The 27,698-nt window shown below is 44.7% G+C and overlaps 1 protein-coding gene across 1 annotated transcript in view; it reads right to left on the bottom strand.

The window, feature by feature from the left end:
* Window positions 1-27,698, bottom strand: part of USP34 (ubiquitin specific peptidase 34) — a 1,009,100-nt gene that overhangs the window by 127,092 nt on the left and 854,310 nt on the right. The window contains exons 65-67 of the mRNA XM_029593702.1: window positions 13,840-13,944; window positions 6,752-6,899; window positions 4,439-5,073 (exon numbers count right to left, since the gene is read on the bottom strand). Coding sequence (XP_029449562.1) covers window positions 4,439-5,073; window positions 6,752-6,899; window positions 13,840-13,944 — 888 coding nt within the window. The remainder of the gene's footprint in view (window positions 1-4,438; window positions 5,074-6,751; window positions 6,900-13,839; window positions 13,945-27,698) is intronic.

Below are 27,698 nucleotides of genomic sequence, written 5' to 3'. Positions count from 1 at the left end.
TGGTGAAATAACATGAAACTCCTGCCCAGGTAGAACTCAGGCGAGCCCTCAGGCTCAGTGGCCTAAACATATCACCTATGAACTGCATTCCATCAGTCTTGTCAGCACCAAAGGCACAAAAATAGACAGAACAAGGAGAGGACACAGAAATTAAACTGTAGATGCAGTATTTATTTAAGGAATAAAATTAGACTCTGCCAGGCTACACAGCGACTAAGGCTCACCATACGGCTGGCAAAAAATTTAAAAAAACCCTAAAAACTACCAAAAGGAAAAGAAAAACAGCTGCAGCTCTAGAAATAATCATAACAAAAACTGTGAGGAGAGAGCAAAACTGAATACTGTAACCATACAGTTTTGTGGAAAAAAAGACTGAAGGACTCTGCCTAGGGAGCAGGATGATAACTACAGTAGCACATGCTCAGTAGGGCATGTTTGAAAGCTCTAGAAACTTTTAAGATCAAAGTTCTGGGCTGGGCTCCATCTGATGATGTCACCTATGTGTGAGGACTGCCATCCTGCTTGTCCTCTGAGAAATGCAAATTCCTAGACTGTGGGAAGTGAAAAATGGAAATGTATTATGTAATATGTGATTTAAGTTCTATTCCTTTAATGTTGAACTTTATAAAAGAATTCTGTTTCTTTCAATGCTGTACTTTTCCTAACAGCCAGGCCGATACAGTAAAGTGCGGTCACGATTACCCCGTTTCTAACCCGCTTTGTACCCGCAAGTCCAACCCGTGATTCACTATCCCTTTTAACCCATCCTTACCGCTTCTTTAAATCAACGGGTAACCCTTTCCGCCCGCGGCATGTATATGATATGTAAACGCTCCGACTAGCTATTCCCTCCCTTACAGTAACGTGCGCCCCGACTATCGCCTTTTTAACCTGCAGTTTAGCCGCGTCTTTAACCTGCTAAATTACCGCCTACCCTTACCCCTGCATTAGAGGGTAGGTAGTAAAGTTTGCCCATGAAATTTCACGGGCAAACTTTCCCCCAAGCCCCCGCTCACCTGCCCTGGCCGCGTCCATGGGTGCCGGTCTCCCGTACGGGCCTGCGCCGACAGGGACAGGGACATTGACTCACAAATGTCCCATCACTTTCTCTTTCAGCATGTCTTCTCCCGCTTTGGCTCACAACCCTTCACTCTCTCCTCCAGCATTCCTTCTTCCGCTTTGGCTCATGTTGTCCCTTCATTTTCTCTTTCAGTATTCCTTCTCCTGCTTCAGCAGCCTGGGGCGGATCGGGTGCTCTCCACGAGGTGGCTTCCAGCAGCCCCCGCCGGCGAAGATGCCTGTACTTCCAATTTGGGCGCTCAAGGCACCTTCGCTGGCTTGAGCGCCCAAATGGGACATACAGGCGGTGCGAGCTCATCATGCCAAAAAAATTGCACCGGCAGGCAACTGGAAGATTACCAGAGCGGCGGAGCCAGGGCCGGGGGGGTGAGAGGGGGCGGGGCGGCGGCTCCCCTACCTTTCCTGTATGCGGGGCAGCTCCGGCTCGCCTGCCTGCTTGCGTTCCGCCGCTCACTGCCTCCCCAGCGCCATCTTGCAGCTTGTGATGTCACCCCTGACCCTTGAACTCCCAAACGCCGGCGAAGGTGCATGAACGCACGTCCAATTTGGGCGCTCCAGCAGCAAAGGCGCATGAGCGAATGCCGTGACCTCGGAGGTCCATCCGGGTGCTCAGGTCACGGTGTGCGCTCATGCGCCTTCGCCGGCGGGTCTGCTGGAAGCCGCTTTCGCCGCTGGCTGCCCCTGGGAGGCAGGGGAGCCGCGGTGGGCGCCTCGGGAGGAGGGGAGAGAGGACTGGGGCTGCTGGAAGCATGCAGTAAGTTTACTTTAGTTACAATTTCTATTTTCTTAACATGTCGAGTCGATTTTCGCCCTGCGCCTTGCTTCGGGATGGGGGGAAAGAGGACTGGCAATCCCCGATGCCCGAGCGTAGGAGAACCATCCACTTCCTGGTACCTGTCATTTGAAATGACAGGTACCAGTGCACCCAGGATACTGTATAGGCGCTGTATAGCGCTCTATACAGTAAACTGGATTGCGCTTCATGGACGCTTCTTGGACGCGCTTTGGACGCGGCTTGCATTTACATGCCATTTAAATACTGTATCGAGTGGTATGTGATACGAACTGTGCGCGCGCAAACGAGGGTGCGCCCGGCACTACCACACTCTTTCTACCGCGTCCTTACCGTATCGGCCTGAGTGTTACTCTTTTTAATATAATTTTGTTTGGGAGTGTAAAAGTTTATCTAATATTAAGAACATGCAATCATTTGAAACAAAACAGAAAAAAACCAATTTCCTTTTTCTCATTTCTGTATGCTATTTGCAAATAGTATGCACTACAAACAAAAAAAAACAACAAATTAATAACACCACAAAATAAAATAAAAAGGAAATATTTCTGCATGTTCAGTTTTAGTAGGTTAAAACTGATGTGTTTTGGATATTCAAGGAATGGCCTTGCATAGTCCTGTAAAATCTGTGGAAATATGATAAATAAATGAGGCTGACGAGGTTAAGAACATAAGAAATTGCCATGCTGGGTCAGACCAAGGGTCCATCAAGCCCAGCATCCTGTTTCCAACAGAGGCCAAACCAGGCCACAAGAACCTGGCAATTACCCAAACACTAAGAAGAACCCATGCTACTGATGCAATTAATAGCAGTGGCTATTCCCTAAGTATAATTGATTAATAGCCATTAATGGACTTCTCCTCCAAGAACTTATCCAAACCTTTTTTGAATCCAGCTACACTAACTGCACTAACCACCTCCTCTGGCAACAAATTCCAGAGCTTTATTGTGCGTTGAGTGAAAAAGAATTTTCTCCGATTAGTCTTAAATGTGTTATTTGCTAACCTCATGGAATGCCCCCTAGTCCTTCTATTATTCGAAAGTGTAAATAACCGAGTCACATCTACTCGTTCAAGACCTCTCATGATCTTAAAGACCTCTGTTAAATATAAATAAGGTTCTGTTAAATATAGCTAAATATAAATAAGGTTCTGTTAAATATATACTCTAGAATATATAAATATATTTATATGTTAAATATATAAACTCTAGAATTCTGGGAATCTTGTCTTCTAAAAATCAACGGACTCCTCTCCAGCCTAAACCTAATACTAAATTCTTCAAAAAGCGAACTCCTTCTAATATCCACTGAAAACAGTAACATCAACACAAATCCTCCACACAACTTACAAATTTCACAAGTAAGAGACCTGGGAGCTATTATCGATAACAGGCTAAACCTAAAATCATTTATAAATCAAACTACTAAGGACTGCTTCCACAAACTCCAAGTCTTAAAAAGAATAAAACCACTTTTCCACTTTCACGACTTCAGAACAGTATTGCAATCAATAATCTTCGCTAAATTAGATTATTGCAACGCTATTCTATTAGGTCTCCCGTCATCACACCAAACCCCTTCAGATGGTTCAAAACACGGCAGCGAGAATATTAACAAACACTTGGAGAAGAGACCACATATCTCCAATTCTCAAAGACCTTCATTGGCTGCCAATTCATTACAGAATTTTATTTAAATCCATAACTACCATCTACAAAGCCATCCATCAATACTCTCCACTTAACCTTCAAATTCCTTTCAGAAAATATACTTCCTCCAGACCCATCAGAGAGTCCCTCAGAGAATCCCTACAAGTACCACACTCCAAAACCACTCGGCACATAACCGCCAGAGACAGGGCTTTCTCCAATGCAGGACCGACACTATGGAACTCCATCCCACCAGATTTGCGACAGGAACCCTGCCTTCCCACTTTTAGGAAAAGACTCAAAACGTGGTTTTTTATGAAAGCCTTTCCAGACCCCAACTGAACCTTCATTTACCATTAACTTATGCTTAGACTTTTTCTTAACATGGTAATTAATAACTCCACCTCAAAAGGGTAATTCATTGACGTTGCAAATGATATAACTTAGTTCTCACCATTAATTGGCAAACTTGTTCTCTATGTTAAACTACTAGCCCCTTTTCTCGTTTCCAAGTTGTGTAATACCCTTGTTTTATTGTAACTGCAACCTTTTATCAAATACCTGTTAAAGTTTATTATTACTAATTATTATTATTTTGTGTTTCCTCACCACTTGTTATTTGTAAACCGGCATGATGCGATTTCCTTCGTGAATGCCGGTATAGAAAAACTTAAAATAAATAAAAATAAAAATAAATATAGCTAAATAAGGCAAGATAACTGAGAAGATGGTGGCAATTGTTATTAGAATAGAACCTCTTTTTTGTGTTCTCGTGTTAACTGCATATGCATTCCATTGGGATAAGGCTTTACTGAATGGTTGTGATCCTTTTTAAGATTTAAAGCAATAATTGATAGATTATCTCAAACTCAAAGGCTGCATATTGTTTCCTTCCTCAGTGTCCATTTACTTACCGCTGGGTACTGACTGGCATGCGGTGTCAGATTTTTAAAGGCCCACTGGATGTTCTGGTGAGAAGCCAACTGTCTGGTGAATGCAGGTGACTGTTCACAGCACATGCGAAGAATGCCGTAGTAGGCAGGCAGCATCCCTCGGTTAAAGAGCACCACATCCTGATCATCATGGTCTGCCAGGATGTAATTGAAGGCAATGTTCTTGGTCACCACTGGGTTCTGTACAATAAGGCGGACGTTTTCTGGACAGTCAACACACACGTTGTACCAAAAAGAAAGCAAAGCCTGTTTGTTGTGGTTGGTAGCTATAGCAGGTTCAGAAAGTTTGGGCTGGAAGAGATTCCACAAGTCCATGAAATATGTGGAAAACATAAGCTTCTCCGTTTTTGAGATCAAACAGTAAGTCATGAAACTAAAGTACGGCACCAGTTTTGTAGTGCCATGGACAGCAGCATCAACATAAAGCTTAGCTCTTGAAAGTAGACCAAGGAGGACATTGTAGACCTGATGAAGCACTACTGTAGTATCTGGACTGAGGGGCAAGTCACGTGTAGGGATATGCAGAGAACGGGTAGAACGGAACATCTGGCGAAAGGAGTTGCTTGGAATCAGTGACACCAAGAGGTAGGCCGCAGCTTAAAGAAAAAAATAATTTCAATTTTTTTAAAGTTACAAATTACAAAAGATAGGACAATGTAAACATACTGTAAATCGAATTCTCTAATTAAATAAAGCAGCATAATGCTCCTTAAGTTATTTTAATTCTTATAAATTGCTCAGGCCAAACCATAAGTGTAGTATGTATATGGTTTGAGATAAAGATCCCATTTATATTTTAAACTCATTTTAATCTAAGCCATGTTTTCAGTTAGATAACATTATGTCCAATCTGACTTCACAGGATCATGAAATGAGAGTCCAGTCTTGCTTTTCTACATGCAGTAAAGGTTAACCTGTTGTTTTGTTGTCCTCTTGAGTACATTAGAATGCAGGGACAGAACTCGTGACATAAGAACATAAGAAAATGCCATACTGGGTCAGACCAAGGGTCCATCAAGCCCAGCATCCTGTTTCCAACAGTGGCCAATCCAGGCCATAAGAACCTGGCAAGTACCCAAAAACTAAGTCTATTCCATGTAACCATTGCTAATGGCAGTGGCTATTCTCTAAGTGAACTTAATAGCAGGTAATGGACTTCTCCTCCAAGTTAGGCTGACAATAGCTTGCTGACAATAGCTTGCTATTTTTCAGTTTCAAGCATGCTAGTCTGGTAATATACCCTAGTGATTAGGGCACAGAACTGTGAAATTAACACTTCTCAGTTTTCTGAGTTCTTATCCCATTGCACAACCCCTTAATAAGATAACCTCTCTGTGGTTTCATTATGTTATACTAAATATAAGAATGTTCATGGACATTCACTCACTCTTCAAAACACTATTTCCTGGCAAACACTGTTACTACAGATTTCTTTTAGATTAAAATAAAACAATTAAGAATCTCTCTCTATATAACATGCTTAGTTTCCAGACATGATATCTGTCAGTCAGGGACTAGTAGGGTGTGTATGTGTGCACGTGTACCCTGCGCCTGCCACAGTTCAGAGTAAATGAGCATATCATTTGAGCTACATATGTGCACTCCGCTGTGAGACTCTAGAGGATATAGGGGCTGTTGGCAGGGCTGCATGGAACCAGAAAGCCGTGGCTCTGGAGGAAGCCAGAGTAATGGGCAACCTGGAAAAGAGAGAAGTGAGACCAGAGGAAAACAGACAGATGGGTAGAAGCAAGACTGCTCGGATTGAGTGGGATGAGAGTGCTAGATTTGTGCTTTGGGTAGGGTGGCAAATATCTGGGACGGAGGTGATGAGGAGGAGAGTATGGAATGTGCTGGAGTTGGGGCACATATGGAGAGGAAGTTGAAGAGTGCTGGGGTCAACCTATGGAGAGAGAATGCTGAGAACCTCCAATCTGACATATCCTTAAGGACCTTCATTATCAGTTTTTATTGTATTCTTCCTGGGGATTTCAACATTATCACAAAAAAATTCAGTGGGAAAATGGCTTTGTTGTAACTCACAGGAGAAATATCAGTAGAAATGTAATTTTTCCGATTTTTTCTTTACTTTCAAATTCCCAGGAAAAATGAAATAAAAACTGAAAACAAGGGTCCCTACATATCCTCAACTGAATTTTCAATGGGTGTCAGCTAGTTTTTCAAAATAGTCCAATGGAGGAAATATTTTAGTATTCTGCCCAGTTAAATAAAGGTGACTTTTTTGTCTGAATAATGGACACAATTTTCTGCACTTACAAGTTCTCACTCTAGGATAGTTATGTGCCAAAAGAAAACGTTCAACCCAATTCTCCATATTTTGCAATACCCAGCTGTGGGCTAGCTTATTCCGAGGAGTCTGCACTGCCAACCAATCCAGGCACTGAGAAGGGTTGTATTCAATTACCTAGGTAAAACATATCACAAGAAAAAAATGAAGTTTAATAAAAAGGAAGGAAAACAACATTTTTCTTTCAAAGCTAGACAAGGACAATAAAGGAAAACTGGTTCTTACCTGCTAATTTCTGTTTTTGAAGTACCACAGATCAATTCAAACAAATGGTTTTTGCATCCCTACCAGCTGATGGAGGCAGAGAATAAAAACTTTGAGGCACTGCTACATAACCGAGACTGCCATCTGCAGTCCCTCAGATTTGACCTGTACCTAAGCCAAACTAGAGTGAAACACAACTATCCCCTGTCCTCTCAGGGCGAATGTCAAACCAAGGGTTGGAACCCCCTGGACTAGAGCCCCACATCAAACCCACAGAACCAATCAAACCTGGTAATCATGTTTAGGTTTTGAATATAAATAAATCAACCTAATAAATGAAGCTTGACCGACGCATGTGCGAGCACGTCAGTCACAGCAGAGCGTCAGCTGTTTGAAAACCTGGCGGTGGCGGCATCAGTGAGAAGCAGTAGAGGCGGCATCGGCGAGGGGCAGTAGAGGCGGTGGCGAGCAGTAGCGGCAGCGTGAGAAGCAGCGAACCCGGTGGTGAGGGAGGGTGAGAGTGAGGGGAGGTGGAAGGGAGGGTGAGAGGGGGTGAGAGTGTGAGAGTGAGAGGCGGGAGGGGTGTGAGGGAGAGAGTGAGAGGGGGGAGGGGTGGGAGGGTGAGAGTGAGGGGGGGAGGAGAGAGTGGGGAGGAGAGAGGGGGAGGGGGTGAGTGAGAGGGGGTTGAGAGTGAGAGGGGGAGGAGAGAGTGAGAGGAGAGAGTGAGAGGAGGGAGGTGAGAGGGGGAGGGAGGGTAGGGGGAGGAGTGAGGGAGAATGAGGGGGGAGAATAAGGGGAAGATGAGAGACAGAGGGATGTGAGTAAGTGGAAGGGTAAGAAGTTGTGGAGCAGAGAAAAAGGGAGTGGAGGAGGGCTGAGGGAGAGGGGATGGGAGTGAGAGAGGGTGGGAGTGACTGAGGGAAGGGGAGGGAGGTGAGAGTGAGGGGAGGGAGGCAGTGGAGACAGAGGGTGAGTAAGACTGAGTGGAGGGAAGGGGGTGAGTGAACGAGGGGGAAGGGGGAGTGAGGGAGAAAAAGTGTAGAAGGGTGCTGTGTTCGAAAATGGACTGAAAAAAAATTTAATGTAGCCCGTTTTAACGGGCTTAACGGTTTGTCAAATAATAAATCAAACACCAAGGACCAAAACTCATACAATTTTAAGGGAAATTAGTATCAGATTCACATGTACTCTCTCAAATGTAATCCACAGGCTCTTGCCCACAATGGGCTGCAACCAGTATCATATAGTTGAGCATCTTGTTTTACCTCATATACTTTTTCCCATAATTAAACTTTTAAACCTTAAATCCTCACCACTAAATGGTAACTACATAATCTTTTATTTTAGTATATTAATACTCTTATCACTAAAAATCCACTTAGCTTATCAACAGCAGGCAATCCACTCTTGCAAAACCATCAAAGTTACTAATGTGTTCAATCGAAATCCCAACATTGACAATGTTTCGGCACTCTTGTGCCTTCTTCATGGGAACTAACAATTTTCCAACATGATCAAAACAGCTCACATGATTACTCAAAAAAAAAAAAATGGCATATTCCCTTCCAAATGCCACTCCACCCAGACAAAAAGCTCTTGGGCTTCCCGAGCCACGATGTGACTCTTCATGCTGCCCTCCCGATTGATAAACAACACAGACGTTGCATTTTTGAGAAAACTCTCACAATATGTCCCCAGACCTGAGGGAGGAAAAACGTCAACGTCCTGCAAACCGCTCTCGCTTCCAAACAATTGATAGACCAAGCTGCTTCCAAAGCATCCGTCCAAGGCAGACAACCCCCCAACCACAGAGATGGCAACCATGATCACCACTACCCAGTCCGGAGTCTCCAGATCCACTCCCTTCTCCAAATTGTAGCGAGACAGCCACCATGAGAGACTGCATCTGGATTCCCCCTGCAGCATTAAAGGACACTGATACTCCACTGACAACGGTCTCCAATGGGACAACCCATGGCACCAAATCTAGTGTAGATGTCATAGAATCCAGCACTTGTAAATAATCCCTGGCCTTGGGAACTGGCAGCCTCAAGAAATGCTCTATCTGACCCTGAATCTTTGCATTTCTCTCCGAGGTGAGAAAAACCCTGCCCACCCAGGTATTGAACCGCATCTCCTAGATAGTCCAATGAATGGGTCAGACCAGTTGACTCTCGGCTAAATTTATCATCCATCTGAGCAACTGTAACATCTCCATCACTCGGCATAACACTTGACAGCATTCCCCCCTTTGGACTTTGCTCAAATGAGCCAGTTGTCTCTCCTTAATGCCGCCGCTACCAATACCATTATCATTGTGAACATTTGTGGTGCTGTGGCCAATCTGAAGGGAAGGGCCTGAAACTGGAAATGCTGTCCCAGCACCATAAACCTCAAAAACATCTGGTGCTCCGGCCGAATAGGGATATGCAGATAAATTTCCGTCAGATCCAAGGCCGCCAGAAATTCTCCTTTACGAACTGCTGCAATGACCATCTGCAGAGTCTCCAACCAGAAATGCGGCACCTGCAGCGGCAGGTTGACCTTCTGGAGATCCAAGATGGATTAGAACATACTCTCTTTCTTGGGAACCATGAAATAGATCAAGGACTTTCCTTGCCCCCTTTCTGGACCAGGAACCAGCACAATAACATTCAGACCTTGCAAGCGTAGTAGTGTGTCCTCTATCGGCTTTCGCTTGGATCGAGAAACATAATGGGATACCATGAAAACATCCTGTATCGGTCAAGGAAATTCTAAGATGTAACCATCTTTTATCATATCTAGAACCCACTGGTGCAACATGATTCTGTTCCACTCCTCGTAAAAGCGGGACAATCTCCCTCCTACCACTTCGACCGAAGAGTGGACCAGCCTGACTTCATTGCAAAGTCTTTCCTCCTCCGTTTCCTTGACTGGCACCATCCCTGGAAATCCAGCAGGAATCCCAAAAGGACTGCTGCCAACCCAAGGCCCGTTTTTGCCCTGCACCCGAGGGTATCTTGCCAGACCGAAAATGCTGCATATCCCTAAACCAGGCATATGGGGGAAAGATCTTCTTGACAGTCTTCTTGTCCTCTGGCAATCTATTTCCCTTGGATTCCCCAAGGGTTTTTATCAACTGCTCCAGGTCTACACCAAACAGCAGCTTCCACTTAAAAGGAAGATTACACAGCTGTGACTTAGACCACACATCCGCCAAAAAGATACGCAACCATAGCAGCCTTCTCGCCGCAATCACAGACAGCATATTCCTGGCCGATGTCTGGACCAATTCCTATAGTGCATCCGCCACATAGGCCACCACAGCTTCCAGCCAAGGGGTCTGCTTAGAATGTTCTGGCGAATCATTCTTTTCCTGTGCCTTCTGCACCCAGAGCAATAAGGCCTGCTGCATCAGGCTACCATGAATTCGGAGGCTCAAGGCCAACACCTCAAACATCCTCTTCAACTGAATCTCTGCCTACGTCCTGCCCATCCGTTAGGGTGGCTGACCCCGCCAAAGGGACAGTGGTGGTCTTTGTGACCAACAAAAACTACTGCATCCACCTTGGGCAGCCTCAGCTGCTCCATAGTCTCCTCCATCAGCAGATACAATTTTGCTATTGCCCTGCTGACCTTCAAGCCGGTTTTCCAGAGTATCCCATTCCCGATTCACTAGCTTCCTGATCTTCTTGGGCAACGGAAAAGCCTTCAGCAGACCCCGCAGGGATCCAGGACCGGATCCAATGTCTGAATCCTCCTGAGTGACCTTGAAACCCAGCTCATCCAAGACATGGGGAATGAGGGGGCCTCAATTCCTCCTTCTGAAATAACTAAACAGCCTTCGGGTCATCCCCTTTGGTCACAGGAGTCTTCTCTGGATTGGCCACATTGTTATCTGCCCTTGATCTACCACCCAGTGCTCCCATTCCTAAGACAACCCCCATGTCATATCCCAGATCATCTCCCGGGTCTATTCCAGCCTCACATGGATCCTCTGGATCTGAAAAGTCCTTGGTATCCACAAGGTCCATCTCACCCGAGGACCAAGCCAGTCTCTGGCGACACAGCAAGGACAAAGAGCCCGCCCCCCCCCCCCCCGGCCCACCTTGACCCTTTTGAGGGGCATTGAAGCCTCCCCCTCAGGGGCTGCTTCTCCGCCACTCCTCGCCTGGCCAAATAGCCTTGTGTAAGAGTAGGACAGACTCCGGAGAGAAATCTTCCCCATCCACATGATCAGACTCCTCTGGATCCCCCCCTCCCTTCAAAACCTTCTCCAAAGGCTGCCCCACCAAGGAAAGAGGAGGGGGTGACTCTGGGCCATGCAGGAGCGGAGGTCTTTCTGCAGCGTGGCTCAGGAAGCACCGCTGCACTCCCAGCCCCTCCCCATGAGCAACCAACATGGGCCCCAAGGAGTGGGTGCTTCTCCAGCTGCCTCTGTAGAGATTCCCTCACCCCCCGAGGCACAATCGCTGCAAAGGGCACTCAAATTCAGCTGCATTCGGTGAGAGTCGCAAGCCTGACAGAATATGGCACATTGTAATGCTGGCACCATCGGGATTACCATTTGACAGCCTCACTGCTTACCACCTGCAGCTGCACTGAACAGACACCCCTGACAAGTCCCGGGACTTCCAGTGATATTGGATACATCATACAGCCTCTCCCTGATGTGATCGCAGTCGTACCACACCAAAGCCTGCCCGTGATTGAGCCCAGCCTCGGCTCCAGTCAAAGGATTTTTGTTTTTTTAAATTTAAAAATGACAACAAAAAATAAATGAATACAAAGACTGCAATACTTCCCTGCTGCCAGTCGGCTATCCAGGGAGAAGCCCTCCGCGAGGAAGAGGAAATCAGTTCCCCTGGGAAGATGTAGGTAGAGCCAGCCAGGGATTATCAAACCCTTTGTTACCCAGCTCCACCTGAGGTATGGCCCTCAAAGGTACCTAACATCTCAGGGAGCACTAACTCCTTCCTCTCTTGCTTCTTCTTAAAACCTTCAATTTCTTTTTTTTTTTTCCCTATTTTCACTCACACAGCAGGTTTGCATCTCTGCCATCTACTGGAGACTGAGAAATACTGAGGGTCTGCAGGTGGCAGTCTCGGTTATGTAGCAGTGTCTTAAAGCTTTTATTCTCTGCCTCCATCTGCTGGTAGGGATGCAAAATCCACTTGTCTGGACTGATCTGGGGTACGAACAGGAAATTACAATCAACACATTTGTTTAAACTCTTTGTACTGGCAATAATGTATATTTGCTACTACAATCAAAGCAAGGACTCGTAGATGATACAATTGCTTAATGAGTACAGAAACTATACTGTATTCTACAATCACTAAATTAATTGATGAAGTTCTAATGGGAAGGGTTGCAGGCACTTAGAACCAAAAGGCAGTAAATACATTTTAAAATAAGTAAGAAAGTACCGTTGCAAGCCTTGGTAGACTGTTTAGGCAGTGCAAGAGTGCATTTCAGGCCTTGGATTTCTGACTAGGCAGTGTAGGGAACCTATGGCTGCTTCCTCCCCTATCCTGGTGGAACTTTCACAAAGAGTTGCTCAGCGTGAGCACCTACCCTCTTTATTTATTTTATTTATTTATTTAAAAACTCTTCTATACCGTCGTTAAGTTGGAGAACCATCACAACGGTTTACATATAGGCACGATAACAACTATGAGTGGTATAGATTACAACTTGAGTATGTGCCGACATAGTTCGGTAACAATATAGTGCAATAAGCTAAAAGTTTAAGTGAGCTAATCAATTTGGTATGACAGTTTCTCAACAGTATAAAATTAACATTACTATGAGTTTGTTCGGTGCGTCCAACTTAATCAATTGTTTTTCTCCTTCACTTTGTCTTTATCGAAGGCTTGTTTATAGAGCCAGGTTTTCAGGTTAGATTTAAAGATTTTCAGATTTCTCTGGAGCCTTAATTCGAGAGGCATGGTGTTCGAGAGGCATGGTGTTCCATATTACGGGGCCAGCCAGTGATAGTGCTCTTTCCCTCACTTGAGTGAGCCGTGCTCTTTAATGGAACAGGAGCAGAATTTGGAACACTATACAACTGCTGTCAGCCCATTCCTGAGCCTTTAATGGGGCAGGTCCTATGGGACACTGCCATTAAAGCTATGAAGTGCTTGAGAGCCATCCCATGAGGAAGCAGCATCCCTTTTCATCAGAGTACTTCCTCTCCCTCTCCTCACCCAGGAGTGTCAAGAAGATAATTCTGGCTCAGCGTGTATTTCTGCTGAGCTTTATGTTTTGTATTCCACTAGGTAGCATTTTTATTATCATGGAAACAGAGTATCACAGTAGAAATCCAGAATCTCTTTCAGTGTCAGGATTTCATTTCTGACATAATATGAAGGAGTAGATATTCAAAGCTGGCTGTGTAAGTAACTTAGCCAGTTAGAACTAATCTGGCAAAGTTACAATATATATTCAGCAAGGCAAAGCTGCTGAACATACGCGTACATGTGCACACTTCAGTGGATAAATCTACCCGGCTAAGTTTAGATTTGCTCTATGGGGCATCTAAACATAGCCGTAAACTTATGTGGCTAACTTCAAATATCGGTAGTTTGCTGTTTAAGTTATATGGCTAACTTGCTCCGCCTCTGATCTGCTCAGTATATGCCTACTTTTTGTGTGTGTAACTTTTAGCCCTATAAGGGACTTCTCTGGCTAAATAGCGCTGAACGCGCTTTGAACACTGGGCTCGAATTACCTTAGCATGATCACACTGCTTTTCAAACTGAAAAGCTTCCTGTGCTGATCTGCTCATCAGCCTGCTGTTCCTTGATGCTTTGGGAATCATTTCTATATTTATCTAGCAGCAGCCAATATTCACTCTTGATCTACGTACCTCCCATATCCTTTGCAGGATGTAAGAAGCAAAGGGAGGCATTCCTGGAGGCCCACCAGCAAACTCCATCAGCATGGTCAACAACTTGAAAAAAGGATTGGCTGCCTATAGCATTTGAAACAAAAAATAATTAAATACCTGTCCACCTTTTATATTTGTGGTAACAGCATCACTTTCATTTCAGCCAGCTGTAAAGGATTGTTATTTAGTGTAGAAGTAATCTATGTTTCCTACCCAGGACTGAAATGCAGTAGCAATTTAATGGGACACACAGTTGCTAAAATTAGGATCAGAAAGTCTCTACAAGCAATATCATCATAGTGCTATTCATTATCATGTTTTCAGATATACTGATGGCCAACTTCAGTCTTCAAGTGCCACAAATAGACCTGATTTTCAGGATATCCACAATGAATATGGTGAAATTACTTCTTACTGATAATTTCCTTTCCTCTAGGCCAGGCAGGCTAGGCCACACAAATGGGTTATGCATTCCAGCCAGCAGATGGAGAGAAACTGACTCACTGATGTCACTCTCATATAGCACTGTACAGACAACAGCCTGCCAGTATTCCTGAAAAAGCCAACTGTGGACAACTGAACAACCTCAAACTATAACCACAAAGATCTCTTGAACCTACAAGCATTGGGCTCAAGAAATGAAAAGTAGTAACACTAATATCGGGAAAAGAAAGTCTTCACTTACCCAGTTCCTTACCAATCTGGAAATCTTTTATGGGCCTCCAATTCCTGCTGTTAACAATGATCCTAAGAAGGCCAAAACATCAGAATCATAGACAGCCCAGGGCGGGAGTGTGGACTGTCCTGCTTGTCCTAGAGGAAAGGAAATTATCAGGTAAGAAGTACTTTCATCTTCCTCTTCATCCAGGCAGGTCAATCCACACAAGAGGGATGTACCAAAGCTACTCCCTAGATTGGTAGGAGGCTGCCTGAGCTCCCATCAAGACTGCCCTTGCAAATATCTTGTCTTCCTGTGTTTGAGCATCCAAATGATAATGCTTGGGGAGGGTATGCAAGGAAGACCACGTCACTGCTCTACAGATCACCACCGGAGATAACAGCAACTCCGCCCAGGTTGCCGCCTGGGCTCTAGTAGAGTGAACTCTAATTTGTCTGGGCAAAGGCTTCTCTGCTGCCACACCGGCCATTGTTATCCCTTAATCCAGCATGCCACGGTGGCCCGCGAAGTCACTTCCTCTTTCTTTATTCCCCCATAAAGGACAAAGAGATGATCTGTTTGTCATCTTTAGATACTGGCAACAGATGCCACCTGACATCCAAAGGGCACAATGCATGATTCTCCTGCTCATCTCAAGACCTGTCCAAAGACAGTAAGGAAATGGACTGATTTAAGTGAAAATCTGAAACCATCTTTGGCAAAAAGGAAAGCACATTCCAAATCCTCACCGAAAGGGTCCTGACATGAAAAAGCCTACAATTCCAAAATCCTCCTTGTTGACCAGGAACAGTGTCTTCACAGTCTGCAAACGCAATGAAAGCTTTCAAAGAGAACAAAAGGTGGGACCTGCCAAAAAGATCAAAGCCAGATTCAGATCCCAAACAGCACCAGAGTACACAATGGTGATCAAATGTGTTTAACACCCTTCAAAGATCTAGCCACATCCAGGTGCGAAGAGAGAGGTCTGCCATGAACTTGTCCTCTATAAAAAGCCAAAGTAGCGATCTGCACCATGAGTGTATTAAGAGCAAACCTTCTTGTAGAAAGTTTAAAATCAAGGGAACACCTGACTTAAAGGGTGACATGCTCGCTCGCTGCACCAATTCTCAAAAACTCTCCAGAACTTAATGTAAACTAAGGAAGTAGAAATTTTTCGAGCTTGCAACAGCATGCTCACCACCGCCTGGGAGTAACTGCAATTCAACGGTCTAGCCCTCTCAAGAGTCAAACCGTTAAGACAGAACTGATCCGGATTTTCATGCAGGATCAGTGCCTGCTGAGAAAGTCCAGTCACATCAGCAATCACAATGGCATGGCAACTACCAGATGCTGCAGATCCGCATATCTCAGTTGTCACAGCCAATCTGGGGTCACCAGAAGCACCAAGCCGGGATATCTCGCAATCCTTTGCAGTAATCTGCTGATCATTAGCCATAGAGGAAATACATAAAGCAACTCCTTTGGCCACGTCTGGACAACAGCATTGAACCTGAGCATCAGAGAGTCCCTCATGCAACCTGCTGCATTTTCGCATTGTCAAGGCTCGGCATCTAATCTAATGAGGGGTGATCATACGGAGACACAATGAGTTGAAAGGCCTCGTTTGCCAGTTCCCACTCTCCCGGATCTAAGGTGTGACGACAGATAATCCACCCGAACATTGTCCACCCCTGTGATGTGATTGGCCAACAGTGCCTGAAGATGCTGCTCCACCCATGGCAGTAATTCGTCCATTTCCAGAGAAACCTGTTAACTCTTGGTTCCCCCTTGAAGATTTATGTATGCCACTGCTGTGGCATTGTCAGACATCACTTTTACTGCTCATCCACTTAACCGATCTGCAAACTCCAAGGTTAACTGAATCAATTGAACCTCCAGTTGGTTGATAGACCACCCCATCTCCTCGGGAGACTACTGTCCTTGTGTCACTAGTTTCTGACAGTGGGCTCTCCAGCCCTGAAGCCTTGCATCCATAGTGAAACATTAACCTACTGGGAACTTCTAAATCCATCTCCTTGGTGAGATGATCTGTCTACATCCACCAAAGTAACTTCCACTTCATCTCTGACAAGAGGGACAGCTGCAGCAACTACTCTTGAGACAGAGTTCCACTGAGAAAACAACGTCCTTTGAAGTGGATGCATATGCACCCGAGCCCATAGAACAACTTCCAACATCACTGCAATGGATCCCAGTGTTTGCAGATAATCCCATACCTCGGACGAATGTTTGCCCTCAGGGCTTGTTATTTGTCCCCAAAGCTTCTGGGACCTGCTGTTCCAGAAGGTACACCTTGCCTCGTGTTGTATCAGATTGGATTCCCAAATATTCCAGAGTATGTTAGCTGTAAGTTGCTCTTGGCTAGATTACTGTAGCAGTTGTAAAACCCTGAGAAACATTATCTGGCTTTCCTCTGTTGACTTGGCCCTGATCAACCAGTCGTCCAGATATAGATGGACCAATATATCCTCCTTTCACAGGGCAGTGGCTACCACCATCATTACCTTGGAAAATGTTCTGGGTGCCACAGCCAAACTGAATGACAATGCCTGAAGCTGGCAATGCTGACCCAGTACCTCGAACCATAGGAATTGCTGATGCTCCTCCTGTATGGTAATATGCAGATAGGCTTCCATCAGTTCGAGAGACGCGAGAAACTACCCTCACTGCTCTGCCATAATTATGGAGCATAAGGTTTCCTTTCTGAAGTGAGCCATGTGCAAGAACTTGACGACTCCCTTTAGAGCCATAATGGGGCGTAAGTACCCTCCTTTTTGTGCACCACAAAATAAATGGAATATCAGCCCGTACCTTCCTGCCCCTTCGGGACTGGAACTACTGCCTTTAGTTCGATCAGCCTCTATAAGCTGGTTTGCACTGTAGCACTCTTTTCTATGAAGCTGCAGGGGGAAACCATAAAAGCATCTTTAGGACACCGACAAAACGCCAGGGCATAGCCGTATCTCACTAAATCAAGGACACACTAGTCTGAAGTGATATAGGTCCACCTTTGATAAAACAGATAGATGGCCACCTATCTCCAGAATTAGAGGATGGACCCCCCCCCAAGTCTTCACTGTGATGAATGGGAAATCCTGGAACCAGAGTTTTCATCCTTACCTTTCTTTTTAGCTCAAAAATACTAAGACCTCCAAAAGGTACAAGATATCCACGCTTCTAAACCTCCGAAGGGGCGAAAATGCTGTGAATCCTGAAACCAACCACTAGAGAAAGAAGAGCAAGGAGTGGACTTCTTATTTTCTGGCAAACGAGGAATTTGGGAGTCCCCCCATCGATCTGCCATCTTCTCCAACTCTTCCCTGAACAAAAGGCTGTCTTTAAATGGCAACTTGGACTTAGAAACAGTATCAGCCAACCAACTGTGTAACCAGAGGAGGTATTTTGAAGCTATCCCAGATGCCACTCCTCGAGCTGCGGTGCACGCCAAATCAAAGCCTGCATCTGCCAAAAAAGCAGCACTTGGCTCTAAATAAGGTCCAATCACTCTTAGAGCCTCCTAAGCTTCTTGGGTCAAGAGCTAACTAGCACGCACTACCATACAGCAGAATGCAGAGACCTGCAAGCTCATGGCCATCACTTCTTAGGCTTATCTGAGGATAGCTTCAATTCTTCTATCCTAAGCATCATTTAAGGCTGCTGTACCTTCCACTGGAATCGTGGACCTCTTAGTAACAGCACACACTAGGGCATCCACTTTTGGGAAACAAAGCTGATCCCTTGCCTTAGGGTCATGGGATAGTTTTCCACCAAGGATCGACCCCCTCTTAAAATCTGCCTCTGGTGCATTCCATTCCAAATCAATAAATTCTTGGACCGCCTCAGGAAAAGGGGAAAAAAATCACCACTTTATGCAAACTGACCATAGCAGGAGTTTTACTCTGCATCTTAGCCAAGTTTGCCTCAGCTATCTTCATTCCCAGCACCTTCAAAATCTGAAACAGGTCTGGCAATTCATCCCGATGGAATAACCGCAACATAGTCCTTGTGGTTTCACATTTGGCGAAAGTTCATCCACCTCCAAGACTGCTTCTCCCAAGTCACCTGGAGAAGAGCCAGACTCCCCCCTAAGGAGCCATCCAAGACAGCATGGTCCTCATCTTCTTTTACCCAATCCCCTCTTCTTCCCTCCGTTGCTTATGTCTCGAGGGGGAGAGGAAGGAATCAAGCATTTACTGCTTCTTGGGGAGGGTGACTGGTGCTGGGGTTTCCTATTAGACCATGGGATTGGAGAAGACTATCTTTGACTCAGTGCATCTAGCTCTTGGGGGTAGAGGTAACAAAGTTGGAGGTGTAGGCTCCTATCCTTCCAGGGGAGATTCAATGAACTCCTTGCCTTCACGGGTGTTCCCCTCTGCTGGCCTCTCCACTTCTGCTGAACAGGGTCCTGCGGGAGTAAAATCTGCCTATGGTAGTTCCTCTTGTACTTCTAAGCACTTCTGGCACAAGATCAGGCTGAGGGAGGACTGCATAGTTCATAATGGCAGGCCTCACAAATCAGGAAGCTTTTCCCATGCTTACCGCTTATAGACATTAATCTCACATGCGATGCTGCAGCAGCTTAAAATGGTGGTTTGCACACTGGAGAACAGAGACAGACTCTGCTGGCCCCAAACAATTATTCTGCTGAGAAATGTTGGTGCTGCCGGCTTGGGAGGCTGCCGCTTGCATTCTTGAGATGCATTGCTGCTGAGAATCAGCGCTGCGCTGTTTTTTTTTAAGTTCTCCCTGGGTTTGCACAATGCGGCCGCCTGCATTATCTGACCGGGAAAGTAGAGCATGCTGCGGGCAGATAGAAGAAAAAGAAGTAGTAAGTCTAAAGCTTCCTTCCTCAGCTGGAAGCAACTTTAGAGCCTGCGGGGGGAGGGGGAAGCTAGCCTTCACCACTGAGCTCCTCAGAATATCGTATCCACTGACTGCTTGCTCATCTGAGGAAGGGAGTCAGGCTATCACCTCAGAGTCATCCTGTCTCAGTCCTGACAGGCCTACATCCACAAGTAGGTATGCATATCCACAATCTGCTGGAGACAGAGAATACTGGCAGGCTGATATTGGTACAGTGCTATATGAGAGTGACATCAGTGAGTCAGTTTATCTCCATCTCTATCTACTGGCTGTAGTGCATAACCCACTTGTGTGAACTAGCCTGCCTGGATGAAGAAGTAGCATGGGATGATTTGCATGTACTACTTCTGTTGAATACAAATATCTCATGCATATTCATTGTGGATATCCTGAAAACCAGAGCTGTTTGTGGCTCTTGATGACTGGCGTTGGCCATTCCTGATCTAGGTCCATAATATATAATGCAACAATGTGGAGCAGCAGGAAAGACCTGCAAAGTGAAGCAACAAAAAGGAAGCAGCTATGCCACAAAAATGCCTTGAGAGGCTGGACCAGTTCTGCTGCTGAAATTTATAATTTTTTGTTGCTGCACCATAGTTGTACAAAAATGTCATAAACCTTCAAATTCCTATTTTACAAATCACAGTAATCTCTTACTTTACTTCTGAGAAAAGCTATTTTTTGAGCTCATCATAAATTGAGCACATAGAACTGCATTCAGAAGATCGGTGTTTTAAACAATAGTCAATCTGTCTAAACTCTGAGTTTTACTTAGACAACTGGACATATTTGAATACATTTTATTCAGGCAGGCATTTTTATTATTGTTGATGTTTCTTATGCTAGATGATCTTAACTGTTACCTTCTTGCCTTTGTTATCTGGTTTGTGGTTAATGCTGTTTTTTTGAGCTTTAGTATTTGTTTTGATTATGAATGTGTGGTTTGTACTCTGCCTAGAGCCTCGGCAGCAAGCGACATGTCTTTTCAATAAATAAATAACTTGTTATTAAATAAATATTTTGAGGTGGAAATAGGAGGCACAGCATACTAACAATTGCACCACATTTTTAAAGGTGAAATTACTTTTTACCTGAACAGTCAGACCAGTCCATACGAAAGTGTTATCCATGCCAACCAGCAGATGGAGATAGAGACCAAAAAGCTCACTGATGTCATTCATTATATACCTATGTGCTGACACCAGCCTGCCAGTATTTCTGTAATAAGCTAAGTATAGACAACTTTAGTACAATCAACAAATCATATTTATTTATTTTTTTTGTAAACCAACAGATTTCCAGAAGAATAAGGAAGCAGGAACAAAGGAAGCATTTCCAACAGTAACAGGAGAAAATACTCACCAGTAGTGAAGCATTTATCAATCAAATTCCTATCTCCGCTTAAGTGTCTACAAAACAGAACCTCTGCAAGGCACAGAAGGCAGGAAGACAGTGAACATACCAGCAGCATAGGGAAGGTTGCAGACTATTCTGTCTGTATTCAAAGAAAGGAAATTATCAGGTATGAAGTAATTTCACCTTCCTCTTTATCCAGTCAGACTATTCCAGACAAACACGATGCTGCCTGAGCCCCTCACAACCCTGCTAACACAAAGGCGGCTTCCTTTCTAACCCTGTCATCCAGACTGTAATACTTAGAGAGAAGATATGCAAGGAACACCAAGTTGCAACCTTACATATCTTCAAAGAAGAAACCAACCACAACTAAGTCCATGAAGTAAGCCTGCGCCCTCGTGCAATGATCCTGTACCTGCTTCGGTAATGGTATATATAAGTCCACATAAGCTGTGGTTATCACCTCTTTAATCCAATGCACTACCATAACCCTAGAGGCCACATCACCTTTCTGCATGCATTCATATAAAACAAAAAGATGGTCCAATTTCCTGCATGTGCTTGTGACCTTGAGATATCTCAAAAGATTTAAAATTATTTCTTTATCACACATTTCAATAATCGAGGCAGTTTACAATTTAAACATACATAAAAATACAAAAGAACAATAAAAATAAGAAATATACAATAAGATAAAAATACAATAAACAAATAAAACAAAAATAAAATACGATTCAACATATTACACACATTATTTCAACAAGAAGATGCCTTCTTACATCCGAGAGATGCAGAAGAACGTAGTCTTTGTGATCCATTTGTCTGCCAAAGGCAAAGAAATTGACTGATTCAGATGGAAGTCCGAAAACACCTTCAGAATAAAAAAAAGAACTGTATGCAGTTGAGCCTTATCCTTGGTAACTAATAAGAAATGAAAGTGCTTGCAATTCTGATATTCTTTGAGCCAAACAAACTGCAACTTGAAAGATGATCTTAAACAGTCTTAAGTAAACAGCCTTAAGTGAAGCAAACTGTAATTCCGCCAAGAAAGACAAGACTAAGTTCATTTTCCAAAGCAAAACCAGAATCTGGAGAAGAGGTCAAATATGCTTCATTCCTTTCAAAAACAGACACACATCCAGATGAGAGGACAAACGTGGCGACCTCTATAGCAAGAAAAGGCTGCCATCAACACCTTTAAGATATTAACAGCCAAGCCCTTAGAATAACCTTCTTCCAAAAATTCCAAAATCAATGGAATGGACGCCTTCTCAGGAATGCACTGATGGTCCATCCTGAAAAAATCTCTCCAAATATGCACATAAGCCAATGAAATGGAAAACTTTCTAACCTTCTAGAATTCAGTTACTGCTACCTGAGAATATCTTCTCTATCAAATATGCCCTCTCAAGGACCAAACCATAAGACAGAATCGATCCGGATCCTGATGAAACATTGGACCCTGGCAAAGCCATGCCTTTTAAGCTGGAAGCTATAGAGGGCTTCTGTACAGCAGATGCCTGAAATCCACATACCATGGCCACAGAGGCCAGTCTGGATTCACAAGAATCACTAGCCCCAGATGACCTGCAACCTTTGACGTTCTCTATCATGAGTCAGGGAGGAAACATGTAACTTCTCCTTCGGCCAATCCTGAACTACAGCAGCAATTCCAGATGAAAGAGTATCTTATGCGACAGAAAAATCTGCATGTGACACATTCCAGCCAGTCACCATCAAATCCAAATCTGGCAGGCCCCATCTGGCAACAATCTTATTGAATGCTCTTTGAGAAAGAGACTATTCCTCTGGGTCTATTACATTACGGCAACTATATAAGATGCCGATAAAGCTTGCAAATTCATTTCCACCAAAGAAGCAGATCCATGTCCAACATAACCTGAGGACTTCGGGTGCCACCTTGATGATTTACATTTGCTACCACCATGGCAGCCTACCCTACCAACCAAGGCACACATTTGAGGAGAGCCAAATGAATTGTTCTGGCTTCTAGAAGGCTGATGGATCAGTTTGCCTCCTCGGGAGTCCACTGTCCCTGAGCCATCAGCTCCTGACAGTGTATGCCCTAACATGACAGACTAACATCAGAATTCTTATGATCCATACTGGGCACACCAATTCCACTCTCCTGTTCAAGTGTTCATGTTTTAGCCACCACTGCAAGCTCATTTTCATTGACTCCAGGAGAAGCAGCCTCACAGAATTGTCTTGGGATTGGGAATTCCACCTGGAAAGCAAGGCCCTCTGAAGATGGCACATGTGAGCTCTCACCCATGGAACCAGATCCAATGCTGTCATAATGGAAGCTAGAGTCTGAAGATAAGACCACACTGTTGGACTTCTGGCTGTCCTCAATGTTCGAATCTGGCCACATCATTTCTGAACTCTTTGTTCTGTTAGATGCACACATCCTATCTTTGTATCGAACTATGGTCCCAAATATTTCATATTTGAGACAGCTGAAGGCCGCTCTTAGGAAAATTGATTACCCATCCCAATTCTTGCAAAAACTGGATCTCCTGAAAGTTCTTCGGCCTTATCAGCCAATCATCCAGATAAAGGTGTATTAAGATACCTTCCTTATGCAGTGCTGCTGCCACCACCACCTTTGAGAAGGTTACTGGGGCTGTTGCTAACCCAAATGGCAGAGCCCAAACTGAAAATGCCATCCCAATACCGCAAATTGAAGGAAGCGCTGATCTTCCAGATCAGAATTGAAGATAGGCTGCTGTTAAGTCCAAAGAGGTAAGAAATTCTCGATTTTGCACCATCATAATTACCGACCTTAAGGTTTCCATCCTGAAACAAATCACCTTCAAGAAGTTTTTGACCCACTTCAGGTCCAGAATGGAGCAAAAGGACCCCTCTTTCTTTGGGACCACAAAGTAAATGGAGTAGCATCCTAGACTTCCTACCTTTTGGACACCGGAATTACAGCTTTCAGGTCAAGAAGCCTCTGTAAAGTAGACTACACAGCCTCTTTTTTCCAGGCAGAGTGATAAGGGGAAACCATAAAAGTGTCGGAAACAAGACAAGCGCCCATCTCTGCCCTAATGAGCCTCAACCTTGCCTAAATCTCCTGGGTCATGAAATCGACCATGGGATGGAGTCTTTGTCCTATCGTCTGGGAGCCTCTGCACTTTCAAGTCTCCCCAGATTTTGTCCATCTTCTCCAACTCCTCTTTAAACAGAAGGCAACCTTTAAAAGGCAACTTAGTCAAGGTAGTTTTAGAGATAGAATCCACTGACTGGTTTCACATCCAGAGAAGCTTTTGGGCCACAACAACAGAGGAGGATCGGACCAAATTGTAGCTGGCATCTTCCATCTGCCCCCAACTCCAGAGACAGGGAATCCTCCTCTAACTCCTCCTGCGCCAGTCGCAACCCAGACCTTGCTACAATACAACAGCAGGCACAGATCTGAAGAGCAATGCTAACTTCCTCAAAGGCCTGTTTAAACACCGCCCTTGTCTTCTAGTCCTAGGCATCCTTTAGAGCCGTACCAACCTCAACAGGAATGGTGGTTCTCTGTGTCACAGAGCACATTAAAGAATCTACTTTGGGAAAATGGAACTTCTCCTTTATCTGAGAATTTAGTAGATACATTTTGGCTAGTGAGCAATCCCCTTTAAAATTAGCCTCCAAGGCAGCAGGAAAGTGTGACAACTTCCTTAAATTGACCATAATGGAGTCCTACTTTGGAGCTACTGTCTCATCCCTATTTTCTCCTGCAATCTGTAAAATACGCAGGGACTGGGAAAACAGGGGCTATAATTCATCCTTGTGCATAATTCATAGCATAGACATATGATCCTCATGATCAGAGAGGAACTTCACCTTTTTTTTAAGTCCTCATCTCCATTCCCTGGAGGGAACTCTCTAGAGCCATCCAAGGAATCTTTTGACTCAGAGGGGTCTTCTGGCAAAATGTTTTCCATAGCTGTCCTAACATACTTCCTCCCTGAGAGGTGCAAAGGTGTAAACGGAACAGGAAGTGCTGGTTCAGTCTGCCCTGCCCCATACAAAACCTTGCAGGCCCTTAAACTATTCAGGGCAAGGAGGATATTTTCACTGTGGAGGCAGCAGTTACAGTTGCACTCAATTGCGGAGCCAAAGCTACAGTTCCTTGCTGATGCTCTGAACTGAGAGGAGGTGGCCCATCGTCCTGGTCAGTGCCCTGCGGCTTTGACATGGCTGCTGGAGCCTTCAGAAACACAAAGGAATGGAGAAATTACTTACCTGATAATTTCGTTTTCCTTAGTGTAGACAGATGGACTCAGGACCAACGGGTTATGTGCTCCCCTGCTAGCAGATGGAGACGGAGTCAGGTTTCAAAGCTGACATCACCCTAGATATACACCTGCAGTGACTGCAGCCATTCAGTATTCTCTTCAAAAGACATTGTAGACATATTATTGAAAAACTTGAATACAATTTAATAACTTAAGAACTTGATTAAAAACTTGATTAAAACTGGTAACCGTACCTGTACTCAACCAAACATAAGTGCTGAATCCCAGAAATAATATAGATGCCCTGATCTAGGGATAGGGTGATGGCTTACCCCTAACCTCTTTGGGATCGAGATTCATGTGCGATTCTCCTTGGCACTGTTCATGAGCAGCCGTGGGCGGGATGCTGCTGAGTCCATCTGTCTACATTAATGAAAATGAAATTATCAGATAAGTAAATTCTCCATTTCCTCGCATGTAGCCAGATGGACTCAGGATCAATGGGATGTACAAAAGCTACTCCTGAATGGGGCAGGAGGCTCCTGTGGTCCAGTTAGCACGGCCCTCGCAAGGGTTGCGTCTTCTTGGGCTTGGATGTCCAGGCGATGGAACCTGGAGAAGGTGTGCAAGGAAGACCACATCACTGCTTGGTGGATGTCAATGGGAGACAGTAGCTTAGCTTCCGCCCAGGATACTGCCTGGGCCCGAGTGGAATGAGCTTTAACCTGAAAGGTTAAAGGCTTCATAAGAACATAAGAAATTGCCATGCTGGGTCAGACCAAGAGTCCATCAAGCCCAGCATCCTGTTTCCCAACAGAGGCCAAACCAGGCCACAAGAACCTGGCAAATACCGAAACACTAAGAAGATCCCATGCTACTGATGCCAGTAATAGTAAAGGCCATTCCCTAAGTCAACTTGATTAATAGCCATTAATGGACTTCTCCTCCAAGAACTTATCCAAACCTTTTTTAAACCCAGCTACACTAACTGCACTAACCACATCCTCTGGCAACAAATTCCAGAGCTTAATCGTGTGTTGAGTGAAAAAGAATTTTCTCCGATTAGTCTTAAATGTGCTACTTGCTAACTTCATGGCATGCCCCCTAGTCCTTCCATTATCCGAATGTGTAAATAACAAATTCACATCTACTTGTTCAAGACCTCTCATTATTTTAAAGACCTCTATCATATCCCCCCTCAGCAGTCTCTTCTCCAAGCTGAACAGCCCTAACCTCTTCAGCCTTTCCTCATAGAGGAGCTGTTCATTCCCCTTTATCATTTTGGTCGCCCTTCTCTGTACCTTCTCCATCGCAACTATATCTTTTTTGAGATGCGGTGACCAGAATTGTACACAGTATTCAAGGTGCAGTCTCACCATGAAGCGATTCAGAGGCATTATGACAGGTTCTGTTTTGTTAACCATTCCCTTCTTAATAATTCCTAACATTCTGTTTGCTTTTTTTGACTACTGCAACACACTGAGCAGACGATTTCAAAATTATTATCCACTATGATGCCTATATCATTTTTCTGGGTGGCAGCTCCTAATATGGAACCTAACATCATGTAACTACAGTAAGGGTTATTTTTCCCTATATGCAACACCTTGCACTTGTCCACATTAAATTTAATCTGCCATTTGGATGCCCAATCTTCCAGTCTAGCAAGGTCCTCCTGCAATGTACCACAATCCACTTCCCTGCCTCTACATAAGCTCCCATATTCACTTCCTTGATTCAGCGAGCTATTGTAGCTCGCGAAGCTGCTTCGCCTTGTATCCTTCCACTATGAAGAACACAAAGCGGTCCATCTTGCACACTGGTTCTGTCTGTTCTATATACCATACTAACAGCCTACTGATGTTTAAGTGGCATAAGAGGCGGTAGTCTTCTAAGTCCTTCTGTCTATCTAGGGACGGTAAGGAAATGGACTGGTTCAGTTGAAACTCCAAGACTACCTTGGGCAAGAAGGAAGGGATGGTGCAACGCTGCAACATTCCTGGAGTCAATCGGAGGAACAACTCCCGACATGACAGTGCCTGTAGTTCAGAGATGCCATGAGCCGAACATATCGCTACCAAGAATACAGTCTACAGCATTAACAGGCGTAGAGACAGAGCATGTAGCGGCTGAAAGGAAGGCCCTGCTAAGAAGTCCAATACTAGATTAAGGTTCCATAGGGGGACTGGCCACTTTAAGGGTGGTTGGAGGCGTTTAACTCCTTTTAGGAAACGGCCAAGTCCAGATGTGTCACCAAGCGGGCTCCGTTCACCTCGCCTCAAACAGGAGGGAGCCACCACCTGGACCTTCAGTCTTTTGTTCAGAATGTCCTGTAAGAATTCCAGAATCATGGGGGTTTTGGTGATCCGAGGGGGCATTCGTGTTCCTCGCATCAGGCCTCAAATATTCTCCAGATCTGCACGTATGCCAGGGCCGTCAAGAACTTTCGCGCGCGGAGCAAGGTGGTGATTACAGCCGTCGAATATCCATGCTTCGTCAGGCGAGCCCTCTCAAGGGCCACACCATAAGACAAAACAGAGTTGGGTCCTCGTGAAGGATCAGACCTTGTTGGAGAAGGTCCCTGTGCGGGGGGAGGCATAGGGGGCTCTCCACCAGAAGCCTCTGCATATCTGTGTACCATGGGCATCTGGGCCAATCTGTGGCCACCAGAAGGACTAATCCTCTGT

The sequence above is a fragment of the Rhinatrema bivittatum genome, chromosome 3 (assembly GCF_901001135.1).
Source record: "Rhinatrema bivittatum chromosome 3, aRhiBiv1.1, whole genome shotgun sequence".
NCBI classification, from domain to species: Eukaryota; Metazoa; Chordata; class Amphibia; order Gymnophiona; family Rhinatrematidae; genus Rhinatrema; species Rhinatrema bivittatum.
The sequence above is the reverse complement of the archived record's forward strand: the minus strand, read 5'-3'. Positions and strand labels throughout refer to the sequence as shown.